Source organism: Vicugna pacos, chromosome 21 (assembly GCF_048564905.1).
Source record: "Vicugna pacos chromosome 21, VicPac4, whole genome shotgun sequence".
Classification (NCBI taxonomy): domain Eukaryota; kingdom Metazoa; phylum Chordata; class Mammalia; order Artiodactyla; family Camelidae; genus Vicugna; species Vicugna pacos.
In genome coordinates, this window is record NC_133007.1 from 22076863 (window position 1) to 22099914 (window position 23052).

Sequence of the window (23052 nt, forward strand, 5' to 3'; positions counted from 1 at the left end):
TCCCTCCCACTGGCTCTTGCCCCCACCTCCTTCTCCTGGTCCGGCCTGACTCTGCTCACTGCCAGTGACCACAGAGGACAGGGGTTTCAGTTGTGCTTGGACTCCTGCCATCGATGGTGGCAGCTCCAGGAGTCATCTCTAGAACCCAGGGCAGAGACGGGGCAGACTGGGCAGCCTGGTCCTGATGGACAGTTTCTTTCGGTGAAGCTCAGGCCTGGGTGCCGCCCGAGGGAAGGGCCTAGTGAACACCTGGCCTGAAAGCGTTCCTGCCTCTCCCCCAGCCGGGGCCCTGGGCAAAGCAAGGGTCAGAGAACGAAGCAGTTAGTCCCAGAACCAGGAGAGACGGAAGCTGTCAGTCAAACTGGAGACTTCTAAGAGTCACAGCTGGTTTAGGGCATCAGTATGTGTGTGCACGCACATGTAGGGGTCTTGGCCCCAAATCTGAAGGCTTGTGAAGCCGCTCTGTCCTGGGGTGGACAGAACAGAGGTCTTCCTTAGGGAGGGAACTTTTGCATGGTGTCATGCTGCCCCAGCCAGTTCCCTGCTCTCTGAAGGGCACTATTTCTGCAGTCTTCAGGGCTCCCTGACCCTTCAGTTCCCTCCCCCAAACAAGGCTTTTGACAAGGAGGTACAACCATGACCCCCAGTGCTGCCTGGGGGCTCAGGATTCAGGGTCCTCCCTCAGCGGTGCTGGGACAGGGGCTCCCCGAGGCTGGCCTCTCACCTTCCACACAGTTGGTAGAGAAGAAACAGATATTGCGGGTCTCCAGGGGGTTCTCATGGGTGAACTCGGGGGAGCGGGTCTGGGGCTCTGACTCGCCTGTGAGGGATGAGTTATCCACCTGAGAAGAAAGGGAGGGTGTCGTCATCGGATGGGCAGACACACTCGTGCACACTCAGCTGTCCCCTGACTCCAAACGCACTCAATCTCCATGACATGAGAGACAAAATTACACTTGCCCTCATCACATATTTATAGCATGAGTCAGCTATTGTCCCTGCTCTGGTTTGGAATCTGGGCTGTCACTGACCTCTTCTGTGACCTTGGCCTCATTACTTAATCAACTCATCTGTAAAATGGGGAGTGCAAGCAGAATCTCTCCATCACACAACTACAGGGGGCACCACTAACACTGTGGTCTATGAAAATGGCACCGTCTAGAGCTGTGCAAGACACCACTTGTGTGGCCACGTGCAGCAGCCCTGCATGATTATACCATTCTTGCAGAGCTAAATTAGATAGCGTGTGTGATTATGTGTAAAGCATCTGACATCAACTCAACACACGATCTGACTCAACACATGATTGCTATCAAGTGGACATCAAAGAAAGACCCGAGGTGCAGAGCATTCGTAGCACAGGTACAGGAGGCAACATACAAGTACCACGTGGGAGCCGAGGCATGCTGGGCAGTGTGGGGGCCAGTGCTGACATTTGGACCTGGGTCCCCCCAGCTTTAAGCCTCTAACTGGCCCCCCTCAGCTCTATGCGGCCTGCTTCTTAGACTCAGCCCATCACTCCAGCATGGCCTCCTCACCTTGCAGCCGTGAGACGAGATGATCCGGAGGTCGGCCGGCACACGGTCTCCGCCCTTCACCTCCACCAGGTCTCCCACCACCACCTCCTCCGCGTTGATCTGCATCTTCTCTCCCTCCCGCACCACGAGGGCTTGCTGTGGGGAGGCCACGGGGATCTTGTGAAGTGCCAGTCTCTACCCCTGCCTTCCTCTTTTGCTGGTCTCTGCCTCTCCTCCAACCCCACCAAGGAGAAGGACAAACCCTGCTCTCATAGCAACCAAATAGAACGTGGTGTGGAGAGCTGGAGGGTCCATCTCAGAGCACCAGGAGTTGACAAGAGATGAGCTGGACTCTCCCAGAAGCCTCATGCCCCAGCCCAGAGCCCAGCCCAGCCCAGCCAGCTACCTGAGGCACCATGTTCTTGAAGGAATCCATGATCTTGGAGCTCTTGGCCTCCTGGTAGTAGGAGAAGCAGCCAGTGACGATGACCACAGCTGCCAGCACCACGCCCAGATAGAGCTGGTAAGGAGGAAGGTTTTGACAGACGTGCCCTTTTTCCAACCCTGGGGGGGCCACTGCCACTCAGGATGAGCACCCAGTGCCACCTCTGCCTACGTCTGAGAGTGAGAATGGTAGAAGAAAGCCCTTCTCCCCAGCTTCCCCCTCAATCTTCTAATCCCCAGCCTCCCAAGACTGGAAGGGGTGGGGAAAATCAAAGGGAACCCCTAGGACTAGGACTCCTCTAGTGGGTGAAGCCCAGGGGATGCAGACAAGCCCACTCAGACAAGGCTGTCTCAGTCATGAATGATCCTGTGTGTTGAGGGGAGGGATGTTTGTAGATCTATATAGAACCTCACTGCTTTTCAGCCTAAAGAGCAGAGGGTCTGTGGGACTGCACATGAGGGTGGGGGGCAGGGAGCAAGATCTCACGCCCACCAACTGTCCTGGAGGTGCAGGCTGGGAGGACAGAGTCACGGGCTGGTCCAGGGGTCAGGCTGCTGGCTTACATTGTCATTGGACGGCTCATCCTCCATGGCGGCCTGGATGCCGAAGGCCAGGAAGCAGAGGATGGCCCCGATCCACAGCAGGATGGAGAAACCCCCGAAAAGCTGGCGACAGAACTTGACCCACTCGGGGGTTGTTGGGGGTGGGGTGAGGGCATTGGGCCCATCCCGCGCCAAAATGTCCTGGGCCCGCTGGTTGGTGAGGCCCTGAGGGAGGCAAGGAGAGGTATGGGAGCCCACATTCGGGACCAACCTGGCCCCGAGCACTTCCCACCAGCTCCTGGGCAGGGGAACAACGTCCACATGGATGGAATAAATCCCACCTGGCTGGAAGGGGTGGGGGACCACCAGGAGAGGCCACATGGAGGAGGTAATATTTATAACCAGCGTTGGAAGCCTTGAAGGCCAAGGAGGATTTTGACTGTGGCCTCCCCACCTCTCCTCAACCTCGGGTTGAGACACATTTTGGTTAGGGCCACAGTACTCTCCTCGGGTGGCAGCCTGGAAGAGGCTCCCTGGGAAAACGTCTCAGCTGGTTCTCACCCCCAGCCCATCTCTCTTCCTGCAGAGACCCCCTTCTCCAAGGTGTCACACAGCTTCAGTGACCACCCATCACTTTCCCCAGAAAGCTCCACTTGGCCCTGTCCCCCCAGCCCCAGGCTGGTTCTGATGCCCCCTCCCTGGGGCCCACTGTACCCCAGGCATGACTCTAGAGGGGCATTCACCACACGGCATTGGAATTCTACGTTTGCCTTCCTTTCTGCTGCTAGAACTGGAGCTCCTTGAAGGCAGGGGCCACCTCTTACTTATCTTTATGTCTGTCCCCTTTCTTATTTAATCCATGTGTATTGAGCACCTGCTACATGCCAGGCTCCATTGTCAGCCTAGGGTCCAGGGGTGGACAAGACTTGTCTTGTGGAGCTTATGCCCTCACGAGGTGATACGTAATGAATAGATATTACTGCCAAGTGGTGAAAAGTGTTATTTAAAAAAATAAAGTAAAGTAAAGGAACCGGGGCATAGAACTTTCAGAAGGGCAGTCAGGGATGGCCTGCAGGAGCAGTTGTGCACCTCCTACATTTTTGATGCTTTTTTTTTTTTTTTGCTTTTCAAAATGATGAGCTTGGTAATCTGACTGTGCCACTAACTACTGATGTGACTGAGGAAGCTACTCTCTCTCTGAGTCTCCCTGCTTTAATAGGTAAGTTTCCACACCTGGCTTGTCGTAAGAATCAGAGGAAAGTGTGGAAAGCTTCTACTCCAGTGCTACACACAGTGGGCGCTGGTGTGCTCCTATAACAGTGATCATGGGTAAGCTCGCTGTTGCATGTAGTCAGTTCCATGAGACGTGCGGTGTCACGGAAGCTGCCTGGGATGGAGCCTTGCCCAGAGGCCCTCTGGGGCCTGGGTTCTAAGGAGTCCTGGCTTCTGGGTACACAGGAAAAGAGCTGTTGACCAAGAAGCAGGGGATCTGGGCCCTATTCTAGCTCTGCCACCAACTAGGCACTTGTCTCTGGCCCTCAGTTTCCTTAACTGTCAAGAGGGTTGGATTAGAGTTTTAAGGCTCCTTCTGGCCCGATGCTGCATGGTTCTCTTGCCTGTTTGGTGCCCTCCCTAGAAGCCCCTTCACTCACCTTGGACAGATCCACTTGATACTTGCGGCCCAGCTCATCCAAGGACAGCTTGTGGTCATCCTGGGGAAGGGAGGTCAAGTTGCTTTAGGGAAGGAGGCGGAGTGTGTGTCTAGAAGGCATACGAGGGCAGTAGCGGTGCAGGAGTGAGGCAAGGAGCATGAGAGGGGAGAGCATGAGTTTCCCTGAGTGCATAGGGCTGTGAGGACGCTCCCCCAGCCTGGGAGCTCTTTCCCATGGTCTGGCTGGGCAGGTTGAGGGCCTCACCATAGCCACCTCCTTCTTCAGCTCATCCAGCTCCTTCTCTTTCTGTTTCTTCTTGCCTCCCCCATTTTCTGCTGTGGTGGCTGCAGGCGAGTATTCACGGCCGGCCTGTAGGAGGCAGAGAGAGCCCAGGGAGTCAGGGAGGATGGAGGCTGGAGCCTCTTTTCCCACTGGATAGCCTGGGAGCCCAGGCAATGGGAATGGGGGCCAGTGGATTCAAAGTCAGTGGTCTTCCCAGGGGAGAAAAGGGGGTGCAGGGGACCCCAGCAGCTCAGTTTACAAACTATTAGCAGAGCTGTGGGGCTCTACATTTGAACTTCAGGAAAGGCCGAGGGGCTCAGGACTCAGGAGCCCACTCATCTGTTTAGTAGTTGGGCTTCTGCTAAGATTTTTCTTCTGCTAAAGCAAAGTAATCAAACACTTTAAAAACCACCATCCTACATTATTTCAAAATCTAGAAGGGACTGGACAGGTTTGGGGGGTCGTTGACAGAGCATAAGTGCCCCTTAGGAATGTCTCTGTCCCAACACCATGGCTGCCTTACTTAGAGAGGAGCAGGGACTCTGGGGAAGTAAGAGCCTTTGGGGAGTCGGGGTCAGGACCGGGAAGGGCCTTGAAAAGGACAGGGAGTCATAGGGTCTGGTGGTGGAGCGTGGAAACGGAACGAACAGGGCTCACAGACTGAGAAGTCAGTAGCTGGAGGGTCAGAGCGTGGCCAGGAAGTGGGCCCTTGGAGCGGCCTGGGAGCGCCACCCATCCTGCCGGGCAGGCCTGCCCGAGACTGGGCAAGGGGCCATTACAAGACTTCAGGCCCCAAAGCACAATTAGGTGAGAAGGGAACGAGGCCTTATTTGTCTAAAAATAGAAGAAATTATCTCTGAGGATAAATCTAAAAGGGAAATTGCATGTAACTCTTAGGTCCAGGCATTCCTGGGTCCTCTGGTGAAATTAGGCAAACATTTTAACTGGAGCCTCATGAGGCCACCATTTTCCCTCTTTAAGGGCCTGTGGTCTCCTCACCACCACCAGGCTTCCAGGGGCTCACGGGGAACTTCTGGGGAGAGGATGGGACATTTCTCCTTCCAAGGGAAGGCTGTCTTGGGCGATAGGATAGGAGGGGCTGGGAGGGCCTGGGGTGACCACAGCAAGTGGCTTCTCAGCCCTTTGCTCCCCAGGCTCCTCTCCTCCCACTTCCCTCAGGATATTGTGTCCTTGTCACAGACGGGGTGCTCGGTTTCTGCTCTGGGCCTTGGTATCCACTGGACCCTAATGGCTATACCAGGTTTTCAGGGAAGAGCTTCTTTATATTATGGTGTAATTTGTTTTTTTCCCATAAAGAAGGGATACCTGGGTGAGCTCTATAGTCAAGGAGATTGTACCTCCCTCTTTTTGGCAGAACAATGCATTTAGGAAAAAAACAGGCTTTCTCTTTTTTAGAGCAGTTTTAGGTTCACAACAAACTGAGCAGAAATTACAAGCTCCCATGTACCTCCTGCCCCCACAGGCACTGCCTCCCCCGCCATCAACATCCTCCATCAGAGTGGTACATTTGTCACAATGGATGAACCTATACCGACACATCATTGTCACCCAAAGTCCACAGTTTACATTAGGGTTCACTCTTGGTGGTGTACATTCTGTGGGTTTGGATGAATATATAACGATCTGAATCCACCATGATATTATCCAGAGCAGTTTCACTGCCCTAGAAATCCCCTGTACTTGGGAATAATGCATGTTTTTCCCATCAGAGAGGAGCAATCCAAGGAATGTGACAGCTGCCCTGATCGTAAGAGATCACGAATCTAGCACCTGGAGAGAGAGAAGTCTGACCAGCGACATCAGGAACTGGGGTGGAGGAGGTGCCGTGAGAGATGGGCACCCCTCCCCTAGACCCTAATGATCTAGGATATGAGCTTTTTGCAGGCTGTGTTGCTCAGAAGTGCTCTTCTCAGCAGAGGTGACCAGTAAACCTGGCATTTGCTTCCACTGTGAAGCATCCATGTATCGGGTATATTTTTGGCTTCCTAAAGGGTGGTTGTCCGGGGAGACTGAAGCAGCCCAACTGAGGGAGTAGGGAGGGGCTGTAAATAGTGCTACGTCTCCCTTCCCCAAGTCACTTCGGAGGGCTCCTTTAATTGAATGGATTGAAACGCCTTGGATTCACAAACCTAATGCTTTGTATTCTGTCCTTGGTGGGACAGAACTGAGAAATGGATGAAAAGCAGCGAAGGGGCAGGGGGCAAGAGACCAGGCTGGACAAGCTTCAGTGTGACCCTCCTGAGCTTCTGCTGCAAGAACAGGGCCTGGACATGCGTGCAGGAGCGGGCTGTGGCTAGGGGCAAAGGAGCAGAGCCTAGAGAATTTCTGTATATTTAGCCATGAAATAAAGTCAATGAAAATTAGAATCTAAGGCATGGTTTTAAAAATTTGCTGGCCCACATATGTACTCTAGCCCATGCAGATGGTGGCAGAGCAAGGCAGCTCTGAACAGCACCCCTTTTCCTGAAGCACCTCTCCTGTCGGCGGGCACAGAGCTAGGGACACACCGCCCCTTCCCCCCTCCTGTCCTGGCAGGGATCTCAGGCTCTGCAGCCAGGAGCCTGCAGAGATTTGGGGCCGGCGGGCTGCCCAGGCAAGAAAGAAAGAGAGGAAGCAAGGACCCCCCCAACCCCTACCGTCCCCCTTCCCTCCCCCACCACAAGCCCCCCTCTCCGGGCCTTGAATACTGTAGGAGAACAGTGAGTTCTTTCTGAGAAAGCCCAGTGCTGGGACAGAGTGGGGGCAGCTGGAAATCAGCCAATGCTCCCCCCACCGCTGCCTCTTGGTGGCAGCTGGAGCGGGCTGGGCTCCCTCCCACCAGAGCCGTCCCTTTCCCCAACTCCCACGCTGCCCTTCACTGCCACAGGGGGATGGGGTGACAATGAGGCCTGGCACTGGAGGGAAGGTGCAGAGGACAAGGGATGTGGATGGCAGGGTACCTTCCCTCTTCAGGGGTCTCCTGGTGGGTTGAACTCTAAGCTCCAGCCCTAAGTGCCCCTACTACCCACTAGCCTCTCAGTTCAGAGTCAGACCTGCTCCCTGACCTGCTATGGGGAGTGGTCAGGTGGACAGGAAGGGAATTCAGGGAAGCTGGGGGAGAAGCACGGACTCCTGAAGAGTCAAGGTCAAATCCTTTCTCAAGCAGGACCTCTTGAGTTGGGTCCACCCTGTTCTAAGGTGGAGGAGGGGAGAGGTCAGAGGTCCTGCGCTGGGGACTCCCATTCCCAGGAGGGAACACGAGATGTCAAGGTGCAGCCGAAGGTCCCAAGACAATGTATCTTCCCACAGGTGTGACCTCTTCCTCTGTGATGCCCACACCTCAGAGAGAGCTCCCGGCAGACCCTCTCCCGCCCCCACACACGGCGACAGCTATTCTCACTCAGGCCCGGAGGCCTGTATGTTTGCAACTTTATCTGCTGAGACACAAACACAGGTGCTCACCCATGAATATCTGTATCACCTCCAGCCTATGGAGAACGCATGGGTCTCTCTCTCTCTCTCACACACACTCACACACACACACAGACACACACACACCGGTTCTATTTATAGCTCCTACCCTAGCTCAGGAACCCTGGTGTCCAAGCTCAGAGTTTCCCAGCTGCTAAACCCAGGGCTTTACCATGTCCTCGCCTGACCCCACCTGGGCCCAGAAACTCCCCCACAGCTCCCCGAGACACCCTCTTTCCTCAGCTCCCTCCCATGGCTCCCCATGCCCTTCCCTCCCTGCTCTCTCTGGCCAGCATTCCACAAAAGGCAAGAAGCCAGGCGCAGGATGTAAAGGGATTGGGTCACTTTTCTCCATATGGAAATTTCATTTCCAAGAAGTCAAAGCCCTGTCCCTGCCCCCCTCTTCCCTTGTGGTTGTTAATCTTCCCCTTGGCATAGCCAGAGCTCAGAATGCCACAGGCCGGGCTGGATGGACGGGGTGCCGGCAGCTCTCACCAGCCTCTGGGAAAGTCCTCAAAGCGCAAGGCCTGGAGCCCAAGGACAATGCTGTCTGTCCAGGACATCCGGGGGTGCTGGATGGGGTGGGGGGCCGGGGGGTGGGGACGGGTTGGGGGAGCACATTGCTCTTCCTCCGCACACTCCTCCCAGCTGTCCCTGCAACTGGGGCCCCTGTAGTGGGTGTCCAGAGCTGCTTGGTGACTCAGGAACAGATGCCCCCTGCCCCTCTCTCCATCCTCAGGCCAGACTCCCATCCTCTCAGGCTGGGACTCCCGGACGAATGGATACTTTCAGGGGGTGGTGACGACGGGGAGGATTAACGGTACCAAATACCCTTCAGCTGGGATGCCAGGAGATGCGGTGAGAGAGCAGGGACCATGGGGATGTGGTGGGGAGGAGTGGAGACAGAGATGAGGGAGGGGGTGGAGGGCAAACTGGAGGGGGTGCGAGTGGTGGGCTGTGGGGCTAGTCCTGAGTGGGGGGAGGTGGTGAACAGGACAGTGCTTGGGGAGTGAGCACCGTGGGTCATAGCTGGGAGACTGTTAGTTTCCAGTTCAAACCAGCCCACTGCTCCTCCCTCCACATCCCGTTCCCACCTCATCCCTTCCCTGTAGCCTCCCGAGTCGAGTCGTCCAGAGAGCCTTACTCCTCCCTCCAGCGCGACCCCTGCTCTTTGAGGATACTCACCCCACGGCCCATCTTGGGGCAGAGTGGCTGAGGGACCTAGACTGGAGAGGTCACCAGGGGGATCCCAAGCCCACACCACCAGTCTGGGGCAGCTAGACCCCGGCAGACAGACAGAGACAGTGAGCAACAGGGTAGCTTTAAATAGGTCCCTCTCCCCCTCTCCCCCGCCTTCCCCTCCTCGGGAAAGAAACGTTTGTTGAAACAGGATCTCTGAGGACTCCTCCCCTCCCGCCCCTTAAGCAACTGGCCCGTGGACGGTCCATTTGTCCCGCTGAGTGCTCCCCCTTGGCTCCCCTCACCCTCCAAGCCCTGGCCCGTGGCAGCCACTACGGAGGGAGGGGACAGGTTGTGTCGAGTGGGGAACATGCAGGGACTGGCGGAGGGGGAGCAGTCCCCTCAGCATCCCAGAGGCCAGAGGCCATGTGGTCTGACCCTTTCTCTCATTTTCCTGCTGGGGAAACTGAGGACCAGAGAGACTGAACAATTTGAGCTGATAAAATAGAATCAGAACCCAGGTCTCCTAAGTCTACATCCAACCTCCCAGAGAAAGAAACAAGAGGCCGTTGCCTCCACTGTAGAGGCTGTGGGGACACTGTGGCCAGAGAAATTAGTGTCGGAGCCCAGGGCCGGCCCTGGTGTATGAGGCTCCTGGAGGAGGGCCCTGATAAGAGCCAGAGGTAGCTCAAGAAATAGCACAAAGTCTGCTTGGAGATGGCGGGCAGAGGGTCTCCCCAAACCCTTCAGATGTAGCCTTTTCAAAGTCTGAAAATCAAGACTCCCGGGGCCTGGGAGGCAGCCGGAGGAGGGGCAGGCCAGGTATAGAGGGGACAGCCCAGCAGGCTTCCATAATGGCACCTCTGGGTTTTGCTCACCCTGGTTACAGGTGGGACATGCCACTCCCTTAGTCGCTGTTGAAGAGCTCCAGGCTGAATCTGTGCCCGCAGTTGGTCGGGGCGTGGGGAGAAGCCCAAAGAGAGGCAAATATGGAGCTTCTAAGAGGTATACGGAGGTCCAAATCCTAACAAGTACCAGACCAGTGAACTAGAAAACAGGGCAAATGCTTCTTTTGCCAGTGGGGAAGGGAAGGCGAGTCTGCAGCAGGCAGAAGCGGGGACAGACAAGAGGCATCTCTGCAGAGAAGCCTGGGAGAAACTGAGGTCATACCTGGGGAGTGGGGACGGGGCCTCACTTGGGGCTGGAAGGGCAGCCTGGGACCTGAAACCAGCCAGAATCAGGGGTAGGTGGAGGAGATGGCCAGGACAGGACAGGCTGGTCCAAGGGTGGCGGTGCTGCGCATTTGCTAAAAGAGCCGAAGAATCAGGGACAAAGGGAGGAAGGCGAAAACCAGAAGGGGCAGAGAGAGAAGAAGAAATCCTGCCCCCGCCTTCTCCTGGGAGCAGTCAGGACAGGGTTCTCCTGGAGTGTCCCCATTTCTCTGGGCACAGAGATGGTGTGGAGGGAAGCCAGTGTTTTGGGGGTAGTTCTGAGCCCTGAGCTAGGAACTTCAAAGGAAGTTAGGAGGAGACAAGGGCAGGCATAGGGCCCTCTGGCCAGAGACCTGAGGTGTCTGCTGGCTGGACTGGTCCTTCTCTGACCTCAGTGGGAACTCCCTACTGAGGGATTATCGACCTCTGCTCCAGCAAGTCTACTCTCAGGGCCCAGGGCTCACGTCTGAATTCCCCAAATAACTGGCCCCCTCCGGCCCTGCGGCTGGGATTTTCCATTACAGGGATCCGGTAGGTCACACCCCACTTCCGCCCTCCTCCTCCTGGGTTACAGCAGGAAGGGTGGATGGAATGGGGCAGATACCTTCTCTGCCCAGGCCCCTCAACTGACCTTGAATTTGGGCCTGGGCAGAAGAGGCAGTGGGAGGAAACAATGAGGAGAAAACAGATCCCAGTTCAAGCCCTGGTGTGTACAGGACAGAGTAAGAAGGAGCTGAAGACGTAGCAAGGAGGCTTGTGGTTAGACTTCGGGGGAACCTGTCTGACGAAGCCACAGGAAAGGTGTTCTTCAGGTGGCCAGGTCACTCAACAAGGGGGCAGCTGAAGGGCAGCCTTGCCCTAGAGTGGGGTGGATGAGAGGGTGACTTGGAGTTTGGGAAGCACCTGCTCCTTGGGTCCTGGGTTATCCTCTGCCCTGCCCTCTGCAGGACGCAAGGTGAGCTGGAAGAGAAAAAGGCCCGGATATGGGGGCGGGGGTGGGGGTGGGGGTGGACTTCCGCCCTGGGCTCTCACAGTTTTCACTCCAGCACCCTCACTCCTGCTGGCACCTCCCAGTACTGCCCAGTCCTTCCAAGGCCCTGGCTCTGGTCCCTGTAGCCAGGCCCAATATCGGAAGGAACTGTGCCCTTCCTCTGCCCACACAGCCTGGTGGGGAGGTCCCAGCCTCGCCTTGCATTTAGGCTCGCTTGCAGCCCCAAGGGCGCTCCTGCACACATATCTGGGGTCAGACGGGACACCCAGGGCCCATTCCTCACCCGTCATGCATCACTGACCAGCCTCCCTGCCCGGGAGAGTGTGGAGGCTCTGGGAGTCTACCTCCTCCTCCTCCACCATGGACCTTCGACTCCAGCACATCAGCCAGTGTAGACACCTAGTCCTTTGAGCCTGGGTCAGGCTCCTGCTTCCTTTGAACACAGCCAGAGCTGCCAGCTTGGATCAAGGTCTTTGCAGCAAGAAGAACAAAGCAGAGAGTAAGAAACACTTGAAAGTAGGAGGTGGGAAGGCCAGGGTGACTGGGCTGGGGAGTGGGTTTGCGAGAAAGTCATAGATCAGAAAGGGGATCAACAAAGGGCAGGGTGGGTGGTCCTGAATCAAATGTTTGGTTGAGAGGATCTGGAAGGAGGGTGTGTGTGTGTGTGTGTGTGTATGTGTGTGTGTACATGTGTGCTCGTCAGTGACTGAGGGGGACATGATTGTGTGCGATGCTGTGTGTGCAGAAGAAACCACGTGAAGGAACCACGTCATAATTTCAGAGGAGGATGTGCAGTCAGTCTAGTGAAAATCAGTTCTTTGTGTACCAGCGTGTGAGCACCCTGGCGTGGGCGTGCGTGTGGCCGGCGGGGAGCACGTGTGGAGCCCGGGTGGGCGTACGTGAGAGTCCATGGGAGAATGTGTATGTGCACGGGGAGCGGGTGGGGACGCCGCTCAGCTGCAGATGGGCTGTCAAGGTCTCCAAGAAACAGTTTTGTTTCCTAAGTGACTGGCCTCCTGGGGCCTCCAGCCCAGACTTGAAGGTTGTTTCAAGATCATGAAAGAGGGAGAGGGAGGGAGAGTGGGCGGGAAGGAAGCCCTGGGAGGCTCTATCACTGCCGCCCCTCCCGCCCTCTCCCCACCCCTCACCCCACTTCTCTGCCCCAGTCCCCAGTCCTGCCGGCTCTCCTCCTCCTCCCCCGCTGCCAGCCTGCTCTGGGCAGCCTCTCTTCTCCCCTGTCATTCCATCCGACTCTCTTTTCCATTCTTCTTCAGGGCCTGTGGTCTTGTCACCACTGCCTGGCTTCCGGGGCCTTTTGGGGGAGGCTGTCTGGGGTGATAGGATGGACAAGGAACCTGGGAAGGCCTGGGGTGGCCATGATAAGTGTCCAAGAAAGCTGCCTCTTCCTCCCTCTTCCTCTCCAGCCCTCCCTCCTCCCACTTCCTGCAGTTGTGGGTTGTCTAGGAGCCACAGAGCCGCTGTCCAGGGCCTTCTGCTGCCTCAGTTTCCCCACTGGACCACAATGACTGTGTTGGATTCTCTGTCTCTCCCTGGATGTCTGCATTTCTGTTTCCTTTCTGGTCTCTTCTTTTCCACACACTCAAAATGGCTTCTAAAAACCACTTCCGCTGTTTCTCCTTGCTCCTGTCATCTTGAATTGTTCCCTCAGATTATACTTATTATCTTTTTTATTGTTAAAACCACATAATACAGAATTCAGAAAATGGAGAAGGGAAAGGAGCACCCAGGACTGTCCTCCCTCTCTCTGCCTCTGCCTCTGCCTCACGCCCACCTTCTTTTCCCTCTTTACTGCTCTCTGCGTTTGGGTATCTCAGTGTTGTATCCTGCCTAGGCGCTCAGGTGGAATTCGGAGGGAAGAAAAGGAAAGGACAGGGGCGCGTGTAGACCCTCCTCTCTGACACGATGGCCCAGCGCTGCTCTGCGCCTGTCTTCCTACTGTCCTACCTGCGATCCCCACTGTGGTCTAATGCAAAGGATGCGTGCCTGCGAGTCAGGCCAGCGAGGCTGCTCACGGTAGGACCACTCGTGTGACCTTGGACAAGAGGCCTTCTCATTCTGGCGTTGCTACTTCAACTGAATAATGAGGAACACAGCTAGAAAATCTCTGAGGTCCCTTTGCAGCTCTAAGGATCCCCGAATTCCAGGCTACTTCCTCCTCTGCACATGGCTCAGCTCCGGTGAACGGGAGAAGTGGCTTGCAGTGATATCTGTGTGACAACCGCCAGTTGGAGACCTGGCCTCTGAAGGAGATCCAAGGGGGCAGGTACTCCTATTTGGTTTACTAGTATGACCCCCAGAAGTGGGTCTGGTCCCTTTAACTCTTGGCATAGACGCAAGGAAGGGCTCAGGGTTTGAGCAAAGACTACCCTGGTTTCTTACAGGAGCCCATGTGAGAGGGGGAAGGGTCTGGCTGTCCTCTGGGGAGAAGGGCAGAGCTGCAGGTGAGGTTGGACCCACCTGACATCTCTTGGCTGCCCTTTGATTAGCTAACAACAGATGAGTCTGTGTCCAGAGATTCTTTGGGCTGGGAAAAACATGTAAAGTGTAATGGGGAAGATGGGGTTAAGGGGCCCTGCTGAGTGTGGGGGGCAGGGGTCACAGCTGGGCCCTCTAGGGTTCCTGTTTGCCTTTGATTCCATCTGGGCAGGGAGGGAGCGGCCCCCAGCCCCCTGAGGCAGATTTGCTTTGGCCCAAGATCTGACCCAGCCACCGGCCTGGAGCTCCCCACCCCCCTGTTTCCCCTATCAAGAGGCAGCCTGGCTCCCCCCAGCCTCCTCCTTTCTCCCTCCTTCTTCCCTTACCAGGCCTCTCCACCGGCCCAGGACACAGCTTTGTTGTCTGCCTGTCCCCTTTGGCATTCCGGACGCCGGCTAGGACAGGACGCCCTGCAAACATCCGGCACACGGCTGCAGCCTTGCTCCCACACGACGCGCTCTCCTCTGGACCTCGGGGAGTTGGTCTCCTCTGTGCCTCAGTTTCTGTGCAGGCCCAGGATCCTTTCATTCTTGTGCTCCTGTCTGGATGTTGTCAGCACTGCCACTTGGGGAACTCAAACGACGCCACTGATGACTCAGTCCACAGTGCGTGCTCACAGTCAGTCCACCTCATCCTTCAGACATTCTCCCAGCAATTCTGGAGCACTAACTGTGTGCCAGGTTCTGTGCAAGATGCTGGAGAGACTTACGATCGAGGCAAACAAGGTTCCCACCCGCATGGTCCCTTTTTCAGAATCTCATGCCTTTTAGCCACCAAATCCTTTCATCCCATGCCTTGACCTGATCTCCCCAAGGCCGGCTCTGAGCCCTCAGGGATGCCACATTTCCTTAAGCTCCCCCCACTTCTTTACCCACATTTCTGCTGAGCCAGATTGGGGTTGGGGGTGGCACTGGGCTCTGCCTCCTACCTGGGCAACTCTCCCATCCCAAAGATGTAGGAGCAAACATTGGGCCATGAAGTCCTAGGCATCACTCTGGGCTAGACCAGAAGGAGGGCAGAGGCTTGCCAGATAGGACTCCCTCCACCATGAACTGGCTGTGTGAACCTGAACGAGTCCTTCACCTCCCATCAGTAAAGTGAAGGGGTTGACTGGGTAGGGGTTCTCACCCCTAGCTGGATATTAATGTCTCATGCCTGGGCCTCACCCCAGGGGTCACGCTGAGGTGGGACCCAGCCATTAGTATCCTTTAAAATCTCCCAGATGATTCGATGTGCAGGCAGGGTTGGAACCAATTGTCTCTAAGATCTCTGGCTCAGAGCTAAGAGTTAGTGAGGCAGCATGCTAAGTGCTTTCGCCCTTTCCATGAGTTACTTAATTTAGTTCTCATAGTAACTCTATTTTATAGATGGGGAGACACGAAAATGCTTAGACACTTCCCCAAGAAGGGGAGCTGGGATTCAGACCCAGGCAGTTTGGTTCCAGAACCTGCACATATAACTTCTGTGTTATAAGGACGCAGAGAAAGATCCACTCCAGGTTCCTATCACCAGGAGCACGTGTGCAGAAACCTCCAGGCTGCACTGGTGATAGTTTGGGGTGGGTGGGGTGCCCCAGAAGATACAGGGAAGGAACAGTACAGCAGGCTGCTGGTTGCACACTGCTGCTTTTAGCGGGTGATGGGAGCTCAGAAGGGGAAGGTGGTTCTCAGCCAGAAGAAATAGGAGGCCTGCAGGGAGGAGGTGGCATTCTAGTTGGGTCTTGACAGATAGGTAGGATCTGGCTCAGAGAATCAAAGAGAGCATGTTTCAGGTAGAGGAAATAATGTGGGCACAAGCATGGCGGCCTGGAGCACCCAGTCCGCAATGAAACATGGCAGCCAATACTGGGAATGGGTGTGGGAGCCATTTCGTGGGGGACCTTGAACACCGGACTAAGCGCCATTCTATCCAGTGTTTCCTCAAAGGCTCTGATGATAATAATCAACTGGGGTGTTTGTTACAATACAGGCAAGCAGGCACATCTCTTAGAAATTCTGATCCAGAAGGGCAGGGGTGGGGAGTGGGAATCTGTATTTTTATCACCAAGCGAGTTTGAGAAATATTGTTACAAGCAATATGGAGCCATTTCGAATGTGTGAGTAAGGCTGTCGGAAGGTTCACTGCTCGCGGTGGGATGTGTACATGGACGCGGGTGTAGACTGGAGTGGGGAGACAAGTAGGAGGTTGTGGCAATAATGTAGCCAAGAGGTGGTGAGGGTCTGGAGCGAGATAGCAGCAGTGACAAGGAGAAAGGGACTTTGGGAGGTAGAATTTCAGGATTTGGCAGCTGATTGTATGACAGAATGAGGCAGGAAGGAGCTGGAGTTGGGGTGGATGTTGGTGAGGAGTTAACTAAAATGAGGGTATGAGAAAAGGAGATCGTGTTGAGGAGAAGATGCATGTTTGTCCTGGGGCATATCAAGTTTGAGATGCTACTGGCAGGGTTTCCAGGTGAAAATGCCCAGTGGGTGATGAAATGGGGACTGGAGTTTGGGAGAGAGGAGGGGCTGCAGAAGTCACTGCATAGAGGTGACCCCTGAGCCAGGAGAGCGGAGGAGAGTGTCCAGGGCCTCGGACAGCACCTCGGGTGACACCCAGTGTAGAGATGGGGAAGCTGACAAGCCAGTGAGATGGGGGAACTAGACCAAGTCAGAGGCCTGGAGACTGAGAGCGGAAAAGGGACAAGAAACTAACAACTTCAGAAACTAACAGGAGACCAAGAGGAAACAGTCGCTCACTTTTCTGGAAACTCAGAAGTTGCTGGTGTGGTCTCTGAGGAAACCATTTCCACAGAGGGTAGAGTTTGGAAATAAAATCATGAAGGGTTAAGGAGTGGGTGGTGAGGAAGCCGAAGCAGGGTTGGAGGTTACCCTTTTCCGAGAGGATCACAGGAAGTGGAAGGAAAAGGACAATGGGAAACACAGAGCCGACGGGTGGGAACCGGGAGACCAACACGGTTCACTTAGAAGAATCTCCCTGCTTCTCGTTTGCTGCAGGTCCCGCTCCTCTGTGTGCCCCAGCTTTGATTAGAACAAGGTACCATGATGCCTACATTCTCATTTTATCTTCATTAATGATCCTCAAAAAACAGTGAGGTCAAGACCATACGGATCCTCATATGATAGATGGTGAAACCAAGGCTAGAGAAAGTCAGTAACGGGATGGAGGCCACACAGATGGGAGATCCATGTGCATTCAAACCTGTGCTGTCTGGTCTGGAATCTCAGCCCTGAAGTGCTTGACTTAGCTGTCAACACAGAATTTTTTCTTTTTTTTTCCTTTGCATGCTTTTTTTTTTTTGAAGTATAGTCAGTTTACAATGTTGTATCAACTTCTGGTGTACAGCATCATGTTTCAGTCATACATGTACATACATATATTCATTTTCATTTTCTTTTTCATTAGTTAGTACAAGACATTGAATATAGTTCCCTGTGCTGTACAGTAGAAACTTGTTGTTTATCTAGTTTATATATAGTACCATCTGCAAATCTCAAGCTCCCAATTTATCCCTTTCCACCCTCTTTCCCCCCTGGTAACCATAAGTTTAGAACATAGAGTTTTTATTTCATATGCCTGAACTCCTGAAGGGAACCTGCTTCACCCCTAAATTGGGGGCTTTGTTCTGTTCAGTCACCTTTCCCCAGGGACGTCTAGCTCAGAGGCTGGCATCCTCAGCTCTGGTGCTCGGTGCCTCAGTGCCCCCTGGAGCAGGTGATTCTGCTCACCCAGATTCCCATCACCCTGTCCTGCCAGCTGGCTGGACCGTACCCTGGTCGCTCCCCTCCAGACACCTGCTCCTTCTCAGGATGGTGGTTTGCCCTCCGCAGAGGCAGCATGGCACCGTGGTCAGGGACTGCGGCAGAGTCAGAATCCTGCATGAAAAATCCTAGATCTACAAAATGTTAGCTTCTCTGAGCCTGTTTCCTTATCAGCTCTAGCTCAGAGGGTTATTTTGAGAATTCCAATGTTCAGTGCGTGTTCGTGACTATTTTCTGCCCTTGCTTTTCCAAATCCTGGTCATGAGACTACAGTTTTTTCCTTAGCCGAATCCTTCCCTCCCCGGAGGACAGCGCTCGACCCTTCCCAAGCTGCCCAGGAAACAGGCTTGGGTTGTTTCCTGAGGGGTGGAAGGTTCAGGCTCTGAATTAGGAGAGAAGCTTTCTGTCGGCTGTGGCTGGACGTGACCAGTGTGAGATGAGAGGGAGGCGGAGGCGATCAGTCCACCAGAGAGAAGGGACCCAGCTTCCCTCTCTCTCTCTCACCCACTGGTCCCTTGCTTGTCCAATTACTTGGCACATGTCTGTGGTGCTTCTCCTCCTTGCCAGGCGCTGTGCTAGGCATAGGGGGCAGAGCCAAGCAGAGCCAAGACTGGCCTTGAGAAGCTCACAGCCAGGATGGAGAGACAGCTATAAACAAGCCCCAGAATGACAATGCAGAGTGAAAACCGCCATCAAAGGGCTGAGGACAGGGTGCCTGTGGGAGCTGGGTGTGGGGGGTGCAGAGGGAGGGCCCACTCCCTCCCATGGTGAGCTCCTTGACCCTCACCGTCCCATCTGTTTCTTTGTTTGTGTACTCTTTATTTCTGGCTTTGTTTTTCCTCCCCTTTCCCTTGGAAAAATTCCACTCTTGTTTCAGTTGGACTAAGGAAAGGAGGACTTGCTCACTCTTCGGCCGGGAGAGCCAAGGGATGCAAGGTTCCTGGAGAGCCCAGGTGTAGACAGCGGGGAGCCCGGGAAGAGCACATGGCACCAGGGCAGGGACTGGCTGGTGTCAAGCCAGGGCTGAGATGGCTGAGTAGCTGTGTGCTCCCATCCCTTCTTCCCAGACTTCTCTACAGTCCCTCTGTCCTCTGTCCTGATTGGAGGGGAGAGGAAGGCCCCCTCCACCTCAGGGAGCCCTGTGAACCCCTCTTTAATTCCTCTTTCTCCACCTAAGGCTGGGACCCCAGAGATAGACGTGAGCCTTTGCTATCATCCGCAGCTCTGGAGGGCTCTGTGTGTGTGTGTGTGCACGTGCCAAAATCTCCCTTGTCCCCTTTCCTTGCTGCTCCCCCATAACCCCCCCCCACACACACGTGCGCGCGCGCCTCTCTCACTGATTCCTCTTTTCTTGAGCTTTGGCACTGCGTTCATTCATTGAACAAAAATTTATTGAACACCCACTGTGTGCCAGGAGCTGTAGATACACTGGTGGAAAAAGACCATTATTTCAAAAAATTGCATAGGCACCAGTTGTGCGTGTGCACGCGTGGGTGTGTGCGTGCATGTGCGCACATGCATATGTAAGTGTGTGGGGGCTAGGGAAGCAGGAGGAAGAAGAACATTAGGAGCTTCGGTTCAGGAGTCAAAGGGCTCGTGTTTGAATGCAGGTGCTACCCTTTGCTGACCTGGCGAACTTGGGCAAGTGATATAACCTCTCTGGGCCTCCTGTTCCCATCTGCAAAACAAGGCACGAAGGTGCTCACATGGTGGGGCTGTTTGTAAGGGTGGAGTGAGTGAGGGTGGGCGTGCAGGGCGCACAGCAGGTGTTTAGTAAGTGTTAGCAGTTACTGATGCCTCCTCCTCACCGTGCTCAGAGCTGGGTGTGGACAAACTTGCGCATGACCTGTTCTCAAAATCTGTCTCTGCTCACTGACTCAGAGACAGCCACCTGGTGCTAACCACCTCCTGCCCCCGGAGGTTCCTCTACGACATGCAGCCTGCAAACCTCCGTCTAGCCAGACCGCTGCCATCTTCTGCCCTTGGTGGGCCCCCTCCCCCACCCCAGCTGCTCAGGTTGGGGAAGAAGTGATATCACACAGTGGGGGTTGCCTCAGCCCCGTCCCACCCTCCAGACATATGCCTGCACCATCAGCTCCGTCTTAGCTGGCTGGGAGTGGAGGAGAGGGACAGGGGAGCGGGGGAGCATCTGAGGCGGAGCCCAGGCACCGGCCCCAAGGGACTGGGGAACAAGGGACTTGTCAGGGGAGGGAGGGTGAGGGGATTCCAGCGGAGCGGGATCCATCCGTGGCATTCCGGAGGGGGCGGCAGCTGGCACTGAGCCTGGCTTTAGAAATGGCAGGACCTCCGTGGGAGTCAGGGCTGGGCCAGCAGTGGCATTGCGGCTCCTCTGTCCTTGAACTGCTGTGCCGCCCCCTTGGCAGAGGGTTTGAGAACTTGGGAAGAAGTGTGGGCTCAGCCAGGGCAGGAAGAGCGTTCAAGGAGGAGATACACACAGAGTCCACTATAAGGACGCAGATGCCTGGCTGGGGAGGCAGGAGGAGAGGGTCTGGCATGAATGTGCACGTGGGTGTGGAAGATGGCTTTGCAGTTCAGTGAGTGTGAGGAGTGTGCATGATGTCTGTGTATTTATCTTGTGTGCTCCCGGGTCCCCCTGTGTGCATCTGTTTCGGTAAGTCTCTGCGTGCGCTGGGTGTCAGGGTGAAGGTAGGGTTTTGCTCTGCCTCCTTGTCTCTCTACTTGAGCCTCTCAGCAAGTCAGCAGAGAGAATTTGCCCTTCAGGGAGGGTGGGAAAATTTGGCTCAGGGGGCAGTGTGGGTCAAGGCTTTGTAAACACACACAAATCACAGGACATTCTTGTGTGCGATCTTTAAGCACCCACCCAGCTGGGATTAATACACATTTAAGAGAAAGAAAGCTGAGGACTATGTGTGTCTGTGACATTCCTCTATGTCTAATGTCTGGTGGGTATGCGTGCTCGTTAGTCGGATGTGTTTGTAACTCTGTCCCCAAAGCACTATCCGTGTCAACAGCGGGGTGTGTGTTTGTGCCTGCAGGTCCATGTTTGCCTTTTAGAAGCCATGTAACGGATTAGATGCACTGGCTCCTCACACTCAGACAATCCGAGGTTCAAATCCAAGTTTGGACAGTAACTAATGCATCAACCTTGGACACACTCCTAAACTTCCGTGAGCCTTGGTCTCCTCGTGGGGATAATAATAGCAACAACCTCACAAGCTCTGGGAGGATTACATGAGATCATGTTACACACCCGGCACAGATCAGAATGTGTTAAAAGTCCCGGCTTTGAATGTGCCTCCCCAAGAACTCTCTCGCCACGGTTGTGACTAATGTGTGACATCTCCGCCAGACTGCACCCTGCTTTAGGGCAGAGCATGAGTCTTAATTATCTTTAACAATACTCAGGACACCTCGGTGCCACCTCCGTACCTTGTCCACGTGTCATCTTGAGGAGGGGAATGAAACATAGGCCTGGTGTCTGATGTGTGCCCACACCTGGTGGTCCGTTGAGGGCGAGTGAGAAGCTGGTGATGGCAGCGTGAGACAGCCCCTCATGATCATGACTGCCCCCCCAACTATGTCTCTCTGCATCCCCAGGCTCCCTCCCTCATGGCTCAGGCTGGCCTGAGACCCATGGAAAGGCTGCCTTCCTCCTTTCTCTGTTCATCCCACTGCAGGCATCAGAGCCTGGGTGCGGGGTAAGCCTGACTGTTTTTTTTTTTACGGGCCAGACGGGGAGCATGCAGAAGTGCTCTCTAGTCCCTTAGGTACATTCTTCCTCTGCAGCACATGCGTGTGCTATGGGTCTGTGCATCGCTTTTCTGCAGGGGGGGCGGTGTGTGACGTCTTTCTGTATGAAGCTCCTCTATGTTATTGCGGGCACATGCGTGTGTCTGTACGTGTGTGACGCGTCTCTGCCTGAGGTTTGCTCTCCTCCCCCAGTTTTCCCAGTTACATAAGCAGCTGAAGGGAGACTCAAGCCTGGCCTATGGGCTCCCCCTGCTGGCGGCCTCCAGAACTCACAGCCTGGGGAGCGGCTGGTGGAAGAAGCTGGTCTCCCAGGGCCTCGTTCCCACTGGAGACGCCAGCCTGCCCTCAGCTCCCTCCCAGCCCTAAGCCCTAGAGTGCTCTCTGCAACCTGAGTGTCCCTCTCATAGCACTCATTCTGGGGGGTTGGCTCTTATTTGCTTATGGTACATCTCCCTGGCATGACTGTATCTTCCCTGAAGGAAACATGCAAGCCTGTTTACCAAGGCATCTCCAGTGCCCAGCATGAAGCATGGCAAAATCGGAATTTGTTGAATGAAAAGTTTCTAGGTTGGAGAGGCTTAGAAAGAGAGATAGTGGGGCGTGGGAAGATTACGGGCTTTGGGGACAGACAGGCCCTAGCTCATCATACCTCGGCCAGTTAAAAGCTGTGTGGCCTTGGGCAAAATGCTTAACCCCTCTGAACCTCTCAAATTTCTCATCTGTTAAATGATACCATCTGGCACAGTATGCTGGAAAGACTAGAAGTAACATCCAAAAGGGCCTTATTGTGCAGGCATCTGTGGAAATGAACAAAGGAGAATGGAGTCAGGAAGCGCTGAAGGGAGGGCGCTCATGTGCATACCGCTCAGCACAGCTTGCAGCTCCCAGCAGGAAGAAGGAAGGTTTCCTTCTGACCTAGCAGCACCAAGCTGCCCACTGCTTGTGAAGGAGGATTAATAAAATGGCCGCACTTAGGCTAACAGCTTGCTTATTCTTATGCTTGCTCTTAAAACAGTCCACTAACCTGACTGGTTGCTACTCACAGCTCCAGGCCTGTTGTTAAAATAAAGCTATTAATTTTACTGTTTCTGCTTTATTCCAGTAATCTAAAGTAATAATCATGCTTGGTTTCTGAGTCATTCTCCAGGGAGAAGGGTGATGGAACTGTAACCTTACAAAATAGACTAAATACAAGAAGACCATGCCTTGGGTGCTTATGAGATAAAGAGACTGAAAGAGCGACAACCACTAGCCTCTATTAGAACTGGTCACCTGGAGATACCGGGATGCCACTAAATGAGAAGAAAATAATTCTGTTGATTGTTCTCGATGTTTTATTGTTTGAGCTATGACTATATAATCACTCCACCCCATCCCCAAGGTGGGCTCACAGTGTTGAAGGCACCAGCCTGCTGGGAGTCCCCTTTGCCCAGCAAAGCAATAAAGCTGCCTCTTTCCTTCTATGCTCTAAGACCCTGTCTCTGGTTTCAGTTTGGCTTGTCTGAGGCTGATCTTCTGGCAACACTTGGAGCCAAAAAAACAAAACAAAACAAAAATAAAAAAACCCAAAACTGCCACAGCCGCCTCTGCTATTCCCAGGCAAGCTCATTTTGGTTAGCTTTAGACTTTGTTGTTTCTTTTTTTTTTTTTTTTCTTGTTTCATTTTTAAGGTCCACATTTCACGGCGACCTGAAGAGACCCGAGGAGATGAATCCTGGAGAAACGAAGGTCCCCCTGGAACCACATACTCTCTGCTTCCATGAGTTGTCTTCT

General features: G+C 54.4%; 1 protein-coding gene and 2 long non-coding RNA genes across 6 annotated transcripts in view; 2 read left to right on the forward strand and 1 right to left on the reverse strand.

The window, feature by feature from the left end:
• Positions 1 to 9205, reverse strand: part of ATP1A2 (ATPase Na+/K+ transporting subunit alpha 2) — a 25037-nt gene extending 15832 nt beyond the window's left edge. For all 4 annotated transcript variants that reach the window (XR_012062767.1, XM_072946283.1, XM_072946282.1 and 1 more), the window contains exons 1-7: positions 9095 to 9205; positions 4421 to 4525; positions 4157 to 4216; positions 2526 to 2729; positions 1924 to 2037; positions 1539 to 1673; positions 725 to 842 (exon numbers count right to left, since the gene is read on the reverse strand). Coding sequence is in view for 3 of the 4 variants with exons in the window: in XM_072946283.1 (XP_072802384.1) it covers positions 725 to 842; positions 1539 to 1673; positions 1924 to 2037; positions 2526 to 2729; positions 4157 to 4216; positions 4421 to 4525; positions 9095 to 9106 (748 nt within the window). In the remaining variant the exon portion in view is untranslated. The remainder of the gene's footprint in view (positions 1 to 724; positions 843 to 1538; positions 1674 to 1923; positions 2038 to 2525; positions 2730 to 4156; positions 4217 to 4420; positions 4526 to 9094) is intronic.
• Positions 9206 to 11461: 2256 nt separating this feature from the next.
• Positions 11462 to 22742, forward strand: LOC140688069 (uncharacterized). Its single transcript, XR_012062771.1, has 3 exons — positions 11462 to 11789; positions 21127 to 21227; positions 22416 to 22742. It is a non-coding gene; the product is annotated as an uncharacterized lncRNA (long non-coding RNA).
• Positions 12615 to 16837, forward strand: LOC140688068 (uncharacterized). Its single transcript, XR_012062770.1, has 2 exons — positions 12615 to 13574; positions 14116 to 16837. It is a non-coding gene; the product is annotated as an uncharacterized lncRNA (long non-coding RNA).
• Positions 22743 to 23052: the final 310 nt, after the last annotated feature.